The sequence below is a fragment of the Xenopus laevis genome, chromosome 4S (genome assembly GCF_017654675.1).
Source record: "Xenopus laevis strain J_2021 chromosome 4S, Xenopus_laevis_v10.1, whole genome shotgun sequence".
NCBI classification, from domain to species: Eukaryota; Metazoa; Chordata; class Amphibia; order Anura; family Pipidae; genus Xenopus; species Xenopus laevis.
The window spans coordinates 106,933,259-106,945,171 of NC_054378.1; the positions used below are offsets into that span (position 1 = coordinate 106,933,259).

The 11,913-nt window shown below is 41.4% G+C and overlaps 1 protein-coding gene across 2 annotated transcripts in view; it reads left to right on the forward strand.

Moving 5' to 3' along the window:
• The window catches only part of cacna2d2.S (calcium voltage-gated channel auxiliary subunit alpha2delta 2 S homeolog), a 188,472-nt gene extending 176,559 nt beyond the window's left edge, over positions 1-11,913 (forward strand). The window contains exons 30-39 of one of the 2 annotated variants that reach the window (XM_041561692.1): positions 599-693; positions 2,316-2,363; positions 2,642-2,713; positions 4,104-4,256; positions 5,563-5,615; positions 6,671-6,726; positions 6,911-7,034; positions 7,126-7,235; positions 9,210-9,292; positions 9,463-11,913. In XM_041561692.1, the coding sequence (XP_041417626.1) occupies positions 599-693; positions 2,316-2,363; positions 2,642-2,713; positions 4,104-4,256; positions 5,563-5,615; positions 6,671-6,726; positions 6,911-7,034; positions 7,126-7,235; positions 9,210-9,292; positions 9,463-9,591 (923 nt within the window). In that variant the 3' untranslated portion in view covers positions 9,592-11,913. The remainder of the gene's footprint in view (positions 1-598; positions 694-2,315; positions 2,364-2,641; positions 2,714-4,103; positions 4,257-5,562; positions 5,616-6,670; positions 6,727-6,910; positions 7,035-7,125; positions 7,236-9,209; positions 9,293-9,462) is intronic. The other variant, XM_018261321.2, reaches the window with a different exon arrangement.

The window sequence follows — 11,913 nt, forward strand, 5'->3', positions numbered from 1 at the left end:
ATTTGAGCTGTTTAACTAACTGCAAAGCATATCTCATGTGTAATCACCTTTAATTAAAGATTGGGTGGAGTTCAGCTCACAAGCCCATAACCACTGCTAATTGCTAGGCTCTGGAAAACCATTTGTTTTTAAGTTAAGGACTTTGCCGCTCTTGTAGGATTAAAAATGGGATTGTAGGATTAAGTATGACGTTCAAATAACTGTTTCTCTTTCCTTTAATCAGGGATTCTTAGAGAGACTCACCAAAACAGCACGAATAGCCAGTTTTGCAACCCAACCCATCTTTTTTTTTTTTAATGTCCCCATGTTCTTACGCTTCCTTTTAATTCAATTGCATTTTTAAATGTGTGTCGATTGTCAGAATGTGCCAAAAGGCAGAAAGGTGGTGAGTGATCTCATTGGTAGAGGTCAGAGAACAGAAGTGGAATGGGAGGGTAAGAGAACTGCTAGGACATAGAAATATTGATATAGATATTGGGGATATTTATATGCAAAAGAGTAACATATATATGTATATGTAGCTACAGTGTTGCATAGTACCTCAGGATAACGTGCCTCTTTATAATAATAATAATATTTTTTCCATACCTTGTGACAGTGGTCGGGGTGAAGCTGGACCTGGAATCTTGGGTGGAAAAGTTCAAAGTTCTAGCTAGTAATCAATCAGAGCGGCACCCCCAAGGACCACATAAGGTTTGCACTTACTTTCTTTGCTCCCAATTTACGTCACTTTCTTGTGTATGAATTAGGGTAAGACTACACGGGCGATTTAGTTGCCATCCGACGCACTGCGAAAAAACGCCGGCGTCAAAAGGTAAGAGATCGGATGAAGTCGCAGCGTTAATCCAACTCGACACGACTGTCGAATGCCGACGGAGTGTGCAGCATTTGCATCTGACAGTCGTGTTGGATCAACGCTGCGACTTCATCCGACTCACTTACCTTATTTCCGTTGCATGCGATTTGACGCCGGCATTTTGTTGCGTCCGTGTAGTCCTACCCTTAAGGGCCAGTAAGACAGGGAAATGAAACCATGGTCACTGGACTTTTATTTGCAGTACACAAATATCTGTAGTGTATTTATTAAAGGGGATGTTCACCTTCTAAACATTTTTTTTCAGTTCAGTTACTGTATTTTCAGATTGTTCGCCAGAAACAAAGACTTTTTTTTAATTACTTTACATCTTTTATTTTTTTACCGTTTTCCCAAAATGTAAGTTTAAAGTTTAATTTTCATGTCTCTGGGGTTTGAGTCTGGCAGCTCATTGATCCAGGAGCACCTGAACTGTTACAAATTGCTACATTTAATTGATACATTTCTCAGCAGTATCTGGGGAATATTAGCAACTATTTTATCAATTTAGACATCTGCTTTTAATGAAACTCAGGGATTCTGCTCAGCAGGGTAAGAAATGTATCAACTAAATGTATCTTTACAGGGTCGGCGACCCCCTCCCCCGGAGCTGTTTTAGAAGGTGAAAAATTACACTTTACACTCCAATATTAGAAAAACGGTCACAAATAGAAAGTAGAAAGTAATTGGAAAAATGAATAATCTGAAAACCAACTGAACTGAAAAAAAGTGTTTTATTAATATTTGTTACTCAATATTCCCTGAAAACACAGCAGATCTTGCAGTGCTTTATTTAGACCACATAAAAAAAGATGGCTGAACCTCAGACCTTATAGCAAACACATTACAATAACTGGTGTTTTACAGAAAAAAAACTTTCTGTGGTTACTGAATAAAATAAATTGTCATAGCAGCTGAAATAAATAATTGTTTCTGTTTTTTGATGATACAGTTCCTTGTTTTAGTAATATGTAAGGGACTGATTTACTAGCACAGGGGTTAAATTGCATCAGTGCAACAAATAAGAACAGGACATAAGGACCCTGATTATCTTTGCAGACTTGGTATTCCAATATCACCAGCTTTTGGGGGCATTATGATCTGCCAGCAGTGATTATAATGCCACAAAAAGCAGGGACATTTCTACAAACAGGCATTGGATCCAAGGCAGGGACGTAACTATAGAGGAAGCAGACTCTGCGGCTGCCCAGGAAGTATAGGGGCCCCAGGAAGCCCTAATTCATATACAATTTTAATACATATTGGTAAAACAGATCAACCTCTAGACATTTTGGGGGCCTAAAAAATAACTTGCTGTGGGGCCCAGTAATATCTAATTACGCCACTGATCTAAGGAATGGGATTATTTCTCCTCCAGTAATATGTCGCCATGCATCACTTCTGGATCATAGTTGCACTTTGTGTTCAGTGGAAGTAACCATTTTCCTTGTGTTCTCTACAGTGTAGTCCCTCTGCCAGCTGTGAGATGGACTGTGATGTCAACAATGAGGTGAGTGCCAGTCTAAGTGCCTTTGTGTGTATGGGTAGGAAATGATTGGCACCGGGAGAGGGGTTGTAATATTCACAAAAGCCAAACATATACATTATATATGGTGTTATTTTCCTTTTTTTATAGGTATGGAAAATATTCAAACTAACCTTGCTTATGTGTGCAAGAAATATGCCGCTTTACTGCAGATAATTGTATCTCTTTCTATCTGCAGTGTGTGTAGAAAACATGACATGCACTTGTTTAGTACTATGTCCTTATATCTCTAATATTTCCAGGAACTGCTGTGTGTGCTGATTGATGATGGAGGATTCCTGGTCGTGTCTAATCAGCAGGACCACTGGTCTCAGGTCAGTTGGGGAATCCATTAATCACGGCGTCCTGGTCCTTAGTCAATATGAATAATGCAGTTCTTTATTAAATCTAATGAAACCCTTGCTCCATTATGCTAAGTTATGTTTTGGAACAGACCCCAGTAGTGCACATGCTACTATTCTATGGTATTTGGCAGTGATGTTGCTAAATGAAACCATCTATATTAGCAGAATTATTCGCAAAAGATCAGGCTGCAGCCTCCTGTTAAAGGCTATTGACGGGGTTTGTGGACTTGTATAACAACTAGGAATCCATGACTTACGTCATTATAAACCCCAACCCTGTTGCATTGCCAGTGATCCCCTTTTCAGCATTTTATTCTAGATCATGAGCTTGTAGTTGTAACTGACACTTTCCAGCTCCACCCCCTCTACCTTTTCATGTGATTCCTAAAAACACGTCCTTAAACTGGGTGACTCTCACCAGAATTCAACCGCAGCCTCTCTGCCACTTGCCAGAATATACAAATTGCCAGTCTGGGCTGAGAACTGGTGCTCCTCATGCTTAAAGGAAAACTATACCCCCCAAAATGAACACTTAAGCAACAGATAGTTCATATCATATTAAGTGGCATATTAAAGAATCTTACCAAACTGGAATATATATTTAAGTTAATATTGCCCTTTTACATCTCTTGCCTTGAGCCACCATTTCGTGACTCTATCTGTGCTGCCTCAGAGATCACCTGACCAGAAATACTACAACTCTAACTGTAACAGGAAGAAGTGTGGAAGCAAAAGACACAACTCTGTCTGTTAATTGGCTCATGTGACCTAACATGTATGGTTTGTTGGTATATTTGTGAGTACAGTGAATCCTACGATCCCAGGGGGCGGCCCTTATTTTTTAAAATGGCAATTTTCTATTTATGATTACCCAATGGCACATACTACTAGAAAAGTATATTATTATGAAAATGGTTTATTTACATGAAGCAGGATTTTACATATGAGCTGTTTTATGCAATATCTTTTTATAGAGACCTACATTGTTTGGGGGGTATAGTTTTCCTTTAAAAGCCTCTCTAAGCCAAAGTCCACTACATTACTAAGAAGGACAGAGGCATTAGGATTCTTCCTGGTACCCCAAACAGAAACATATTATTATTATTAATATTTATTAGCTCAGTTCATAGGGAAATTAAGAGTAAGAGGTGTGCCTCCTTTCATTTTACCCCTCACCAGGCCCAAACTGGGATTTAGAATAGGCCCTGACCTTTCAAGCACACATTGGCCCAAACAGCAGCCCCTTTGCCATCTGTCAGAAGTCACAGATTGCCAGTCTAGCCTTGCCCCTCATCCTCCCTGGAGTCTGTTCTGTTGCTTATACCTTCCTTTTTCAATGTACATTTCTGTCTTTTCTCAGGTCGGGAAGTTCTTCAGTGAAGTGGACCCCAATCTCATGTCAGCTCTGTATAATAATTCATTCTTCACAAAGAAGGAGTCCTATGATTACCAGTCTGTTTGTGCCCCTAAGACTGAAAGCAACAAAGGGGCAGCACCTCGTGGAATCTTTGTGGTAAGTGATTATTATACTTGTCATATAAACCACTGCCCTCTCCAATTTACTGCAGCCCATTGGATAAGTGAGATTGCTGAGAGAGGTTGGTTGCAGTTGCCTGTGTAGGGTGGAGATTCTTGGGCAATCCTTTTCTGATTAAAATTTAGAGGCGACTACGTTCTGGGGTGTTGTTTATCTGCTGGGAGAAGCTGTACTCTTTGAGTCACTATTCATAAATGGGGTAGTTCACCTTTGAGTTAACTTGTAATATGTGATAGAGGGGCCTTTTCAGTTGGCTTTCAAATGGTGGTCAGATTGCTGTGTGAGACTGCTGAACTAAACAACAGATTATTACAAATGGACAAATTGCAAATTGTCTCAGAATATCACACCATAGTATAAGTTAAAGGTCAACTACCCCTTGAATATAATAAACCCGTACTCTGATCAGCATGCAGACTTACAATTCAGCTGAATTCTATATGATATTTTGTGCTGTAGGAAAGGTTTAGTACCGCATGAAATTCTGTATCCGGCTGGGAGCTTTATTTTGTGTAATAGACCAGGCTTTGTTGTCCTGTGGCTTTGGAGCTACTATTGAAAGACATTTCCCAGAATTCCCTGACAGCTAAAGGCTGCTGCTAGAAGGTTTGGGCTGATGATTTGAGCACAAGAGCGTGCCCTTCGAGCATCAGTTACTGCCTTGCTAGTTCTGTGTCCCTGAATAAGATGAGGAAAGAATCCCAATATATAACAGGAGACCCTGTAGCCTTGTACATGATTTTCATGATATCACTTACAGTGCTCGGTGTATTAGGGTGATACTATTGGCACAGAGGAAAAGCTATATATAATGTATAAATTAATATTTGCTATTTTGAGAGGGAGAAACTGCCTCAGGAAGAAAAATCTGAAAATTCTCTTTAGAGAACAAGAGCACAATATAGATACAAAGAACTCAATCTCGTTGCAGTGTATGGACAGTGTCTCACGTATGCAAGCTGTATGCCAGTTATCAATTGATATATATTATATATATATATATATATATATATATATATATGTGGAACATCCAATTGTGGTGTTGCAAAGCCTCTCTGTGTTAGTTCATGTAATGGAATTATGTAAAAATGTCTAGATTTTGCCATGGGCATAGTATCCATATCAACCAGTAAGATGTGCTTTTCATTATTCGAACTGCATTTTACTTGTAATAGCAGATTGGTTGCTATGGGCTACACAGGACCAGGACAAACGTTGCTCATCTTGCTAGGGAGGTGTGCTAGGGGGTGTTGTGACTACTGATTTTTCTCTTTTTTTTTAGCCAACAATCGCTGATGTTCTGAACTTGGCCTGGTTAACCTCGGCGGCTGCCTGGTGAGTTCAGTGCTTGTTTGTATGGGGAGAGCTTTATGTGCACAACTGGGGGTCCCTGCACACTGACCTACGCACCTTTTCACTCATCTAGGAGCCGTATTCTTGGCTGCATTTCACCTGGGTTTTGTGTGTGTCCTTAATCCCTTATCTTCTGTGTAATATTGCCTCTTCCATTCACTTGCTTGTCTGCCTGTGTCCATCGTACATCACAGAGAAAGTATAGGGATCTTTTATCCACGGGGATTCAGACAAATACAAAGTCTATAAGCAGGCATATTATAATGCTGGGGTGCAAGGTATATCAATATAGACAATAGATTGAGGTTCCCAGGCTTAAGGCCCCCATACACAGAGTCGAGGGTTATTTATTAAAAAAAAAAATCTCTAAAACTTGGATGAATTTTACCGAATCAAACCAAATTCGACTAAACTCGATTTGAGTTTTTTTCTCCGAAAAAAACTTGAATGTCAGGAAGGCTATTAGCATGTTGAGTTATACATGAACTTGCCATGTTTTAGGTGGGGAGTAGTCGAATTCGACTTCTTAAAGTGCCAGAGGATGATAAATCTCGAAATTCTAATTTGAATAAAAACTCAAATTGAGTTTTGATAATTCACAATTCGAATTTGACCATAAAAAAAATTCTAATTTTCAATTTGACCCTTAATCAATCTGCCCCTAAAGGTGGCCATTCACTGACCAATAAAAGCTGCCGACAGCATGTCAATCGGGCAGGTGAAAAAATCCCATCGGATCGCAGACTGCATCTGTTTGTTGATGCTGTCCCACAATCCGACCACCCATTGGACCCTACGGCCTCAAATTGGGCATATCGGCAAGATATCCGCTCATTTGGCAAAATTGCCATCCAAGCGGATCTCTATGTGTTCCCATGAGTTTCTAAAGATTTGTAGAATAGAAGTTTCTCTAGAAATACAATAATGGTAGAAGACATTTGGTAACAGTGAGAGTACGTCAGTTGAACTATCCACCACAGAAACTAAGGCAACCTATTCTGGACTCATCCGACCAATGTTAATTCTCTTCTCCTTAGGTCTCTGTTCCAGCATCTTCTTGTCAGTGTTGTATATGGCAGTTGGCTGCAGGCAGGTAAGAGAGAATGTGCTGCCGCTGGAAGGGCAAGAATGAGGGTTGGGAATTGGGAATTGGTGCAAGAAGGGGAGTGGGAGCTGAAACCCGGGACTGTTTTATGATGGCAGATGGAACAAAGTTGCCCTTAGATGCAATAAATAGCACCCCAGGTCACTACAGTTTGTCGTTTGTTTGTTAATAGATGATATTGCAGCAGAGAATATGGAGTCCCGGGAAGCCAGTTGCATCATGAAACAGACACAGTATTACTTTGGCAACATCAATTCGACTTACTCAGCAGTCATCGACTGTGGCCCTTGCTCCCGGTTAGTACTATGCTGAGCATGCTGCACTATTTGTTTTTTATGTCGAGAGCCTCACTCCTTTTCTTTGTTCTCCTTCCCTTCTGCCCTGTAGGTACTTTCATGCCCAGAGACTTTCCAACACAAACCTGCTGTTTGTGGTGGCAGAAAAGATGATCTGCAGTCAGTGCGACTCCATGAAACTGGATCAGGCTGAGACACGCTGTATCCTCTCATATAAGAAACAAGATAATAGGCCTATGGGTGGGCTTGGGTGCCTGTGGGTAAATGCTCACTCAGCTAAAGTGCTAGTTACTAACAGAGGAGAAACACTGAGATGTTAATAAGAAGCAATATATATATATTTAATGTTCTAATTATCATACATATACAGTATGTACACCAGATTAGCATATTTTTTGTCTTAATTAGCATCCCATGTTCATACTGCAGTTAACAGTAGAACCCCGATTTTATTTTTTTCCAGAACTGACGCCATTTTGTCACCGACCCATTGAGGCGGAAGTCCAATATACTGCAGCACACTGCAAATTGTATAATATTAAAAAATGTATTTTATTGGCTCAAATGTGAGCAGACATGTGGCAACGTTTCGGGACTCACAGGACCCTTTCTCAAGCCTGTGAAATCAGATACTGTTCTGTGTTAAATAAAGTAAATTGTGGGTGGGGACCCACTGAGGAGAGCTGCGCTATTTCTTGGATTTAATGTTTTCAGATTTTTTGCTGTTATAGTGCCAATACTTGGAGCAACATGGATTAAATCATTAGGCAGTTTCGTCCATGCCCCACCGCCCCCAGCAACTCATATCTGTTTGGGCCTTTTTGGAGGCATTTAATAAAAGGGGTGAACCGTTATCAATATTAATAATTTTACTGATAAATATTATTAAAAATATTAATACAAATATACAGGATCAATGATTAAACCTTTTGATATACTGATTGTGAGCAATAACTTACACACACACAAGTAAGGTAGAATTTTAAAGCATTTACTTAGCTTCGTATGTTGGTAATACAATAGTCAGTTCAGCATCAATTACGCACAATCGGGGAGCTCCGCAAGCTTTGGTGCATGACCCTCAGGTTCTAGATAATCAAGCGATGATCCAAAATCCTGGCACTCTTTCAGGAGTCTGAGGTGAAGCTCCTTATCCAAAAATGAAGGCGTCCTTTATACTCAACATCTAAAGAGACCTTTAACCCCAAATGCTGACCTAGGCAATATTGTTGGCTTAAGGGAGTCTTCAGCCCAAAATGCTGTCCAATGCAATACTAAAAGATCAGCAAGAACTTTGTATCTCTTTAACCAGGACTCAGTTGTATTACTGAATCTGAGTCTTGTCTGTCTTAATGGAGAATTCAACCCTTAACTTAAAAAACCCCTATCCCCCTACAGTACATAGACCCTCCTCCCCCCCAGCCTAAGTGTTACCCTGGGCTTACACCTCGGTGCAGATTCATGCATCAGAGTTCACAGGCACTATCTTCAACTGCTTCGGTAGTCTTCGTAATGAGTCCGACGCTTCGACAATTTTCGTGAGTCTCATGCCGGTCTCATTCCAAAGATTTTCGAAGAGAAGAAGATGGCGCCCATGAACTCCGATGCCTGAAACTGCACCGCGGTTTAAGTAAAACGTTAGGGGCATTTGCCCGGGGTAACACAGGGGGGGGGGTGGTCTATGTAGGGTAGGGGGGTAGGGGTTTTTTAAGTTTAGGGATGAATTCTCCTTTAAGGATATTTGCTGGGAAACCTTACCTATATTTACTATGGACTGTTTACCCAGCAATACACGTAAAGCAAGGACACTTTACTTCTTATCTTTACAATACAATAAAATGTACTGAATTTACTTCACTGACTAAAGCTAAAGACGACTCAAATCAGAAATATATATTGTAAATCATAAATTAAATTAGAACATATCCACCATTGAACCATCTCGATGGTTCAATGTCTGTCTACACAAAAAAATTGGTGTACCAATAGCCCTATTTGTGCATCAGTGGGAGATCCCAGGTGGAGCAAAAATGAACCATAACCTTAAATTCTGATATATAATGGATGAGCAGTGGGGTAGGTTGGTGAGGGCATTTAGACAACACATTGGGCTTTTCTGGAGATGTAGTTGGAATTTCAACTTGTTTTTTATCACACCTTGACACCTTCCTTCAGCTGAGGGACCCGAGCAGTGCGAGCTGGTGCAGATGCCACGTTACAGGAAAGGGCCACGCATGTGCTTTGACTACAGCCCTATGGTAAGTATGAAACTTGCATTTCTTATGTACTTGATAACATCTCATGTCTCATAGTCTGTGTGCCCAGCTTTCTGTCAGCATTTTAAGGTCTTCGTATGTCATCTAATGCTAAACAGCGTGTTTATTTTGCTTTTGCACAAGATATAACTAGTGCACTTGATTATTACCAGGAGGACACGTCAGATTGCGGGAGAGGATACATGTTCCGGCCGTCGTGGCTTCTGCTGATGTTTCTCCAGTTCCTTATCCAGTTTGTCTTGCCCCATGGCTTCTGGTCAACCTCCAATCGAGGCCTTTAGACGTAATACAATCTCCTCCCTCTATCACTGCGCCTTCCTGAGGCCTGTTTCCTGATGTGGTTACCATGGCAACCAAAAGAACACCTTTCTTTTATTTCGGGGCTGAGTCACCAGAACAACCAGCACTTATTTAGGATGATTTTACTGTGACAACAAAGAGACCTTCCTATGCCACCGGGAGATATTTGGCAACTATAAAAAATGCCATCTGGTATACTGGCAGCAGTTACCATGACAACAAGTTTAAATTCCTGTTGATTGGACATGGCAACCACGGCAACTCTGAGGAGGTCCTGTTTCCTGTTCATCTGTCTCCATGGTACCTATGCTTGGACCTCAGGTTCCATTACTGTCCTCACTTTAAGCATCAAGCGGGGTCATGATCAATGTTGTGACCCTTTTGTTTTCTGACATAAAGTATGTGATTCTCCTTCTGTATTCTCGTACCATTCCCACATTGAGTTGGGAGGCAGAGGTAACCTGGTGATGACATCATATCTATACATGATCATATCATCAAGATTCATCAGGTCATTGTCCGTAGGACTCATCCAGGTGTTGGGTGACCATTCATGTTAGCAAGTGCATTGAGCCAAAGTCACCTGAAAAGTGACACCGAGATACTGTAAGTGCAAAACAAGGCTGTACGAAGAGCAACACCCTCTGCAAAAGCAGTATCAGGCCTCCGTTTTCTCCATGCAGAGCATCAGATCCCTTGAGGCCCATGAGTAGAGAGAGCCTAGTGTCCATCATCTGTTCTAAATGCTTCATATTAATCCGTCACCTGTAATATCGCTGTCTGACATGATGCACATTGTCCGCCCAAGCAACTGGCTTGCTCTGCACTGATCTGCATGTACGGGGATCACAATTCTGCTGCACACGTATCCCACAGACCTCCCTGTCGTACAGGGAAGCAATGAAGAGAGCATCATCCACCCAAAATAATAGCGGTGGGTTTGTCCAACTGTGATGTGTTCCGCTGTTCGACCAACGTTCTTCGCAAGTCGACCTGTTTGTGAAACAGCACAGTGCCCTGCAGATCTCTCGTTAGCCGTGTGTGAACATTTAGTCATTCTCCTGTAGAGACAAAGCTTGGCTCTGCAGTCTGGATAATAATAAGCGGCAGAGTTGAAAGCCTATATTTCCACTTGAAGGGCCGTCTCAAGGCAGAGCACAATGATGACACAAGCACAGGTGAGGCGCTGCATCAGGAGCTTATAATTCAGTTCCTCCGTAGCTCTTGAGTGACACAAACCGAGCACAATGTAGAGGGCAGTGGAAAGCCAGAGGCAGTGTTCATTGTGTTAGTTCCACAGAAGCACACTCTGGATACTGTCACTCTATTTGCGAAACCCTGATGTTTTCTCTATCGCCCTGTGATCTGACGTCAAAGGTTACCATTACTAATCTGTACAGAGTGCCAAGAGGTTTTGCAGCACAAATAACATTGCTACTGGTTCTAGACTGGAGTGTCCCAAACACCCTCAATACCCCAATACTATTTATGCATCATATTGTCCCTGTCTACAATACTTTCTGTTGCTTCACGGACTCCTGTAACTCTGGTGCTCGGGCTCAGTCTCTTGCTATAGTCTTGCGTATGGTAACGGTGCCCTGTCCCTGTGCTCACTATACTCTGCATTGATTGCCTGCATATTTATAGTTTTGGTTTTTTCCTTTTGCCTCTGAATACTAAGAATATTTCACTTCATGCCAAAGGGGTTAACCCCCACATTTATGAGTGTATTCATATTGTCTTCTAGATTTTTGCCATTGATGCTCCTTCCCTCATTGCTTTCTACCCATTGTACACTGGGAATTCTCCCTCTTTTCATTCGTCCAATCACAGGGCTGGATATTTCATATGGACACATGTGACAAATTGCAGCAGTGGATATATGGCTGCCATACATAAGCAGATATTGCTTTCCAATTTGGCCTTCCTTTCTTGTACATCAAAACCATGATCTTTCCCTATTTACTCAGGGATCATTCAGATATGAGTCAGGCCAGGCAGAAAATTAATTTGGCCAAGGTGTTTGTCAGTGTATGTAGTCTGGGTAAGACCCTGGGCCATCTGATCTCTTGCTCAAGGCCATAGCTCCACTCACTCAGCGACCTAGTCAATCACAGGGACCTTAATATATATGCCAGCTCCATTTAACTACCCTTTGTTGTCCCCATATTTTTGGAAGTGGGTACAGAGAGCATTGGCTGATAATCTTCCTAAGGGCAGAGACACACGGTCAGATTCAGGGAGATTAGTCGTGCAAATCTCCTCTTCTTTGGGGCGACTAATCTCCCCGAACTGCCTTGGCA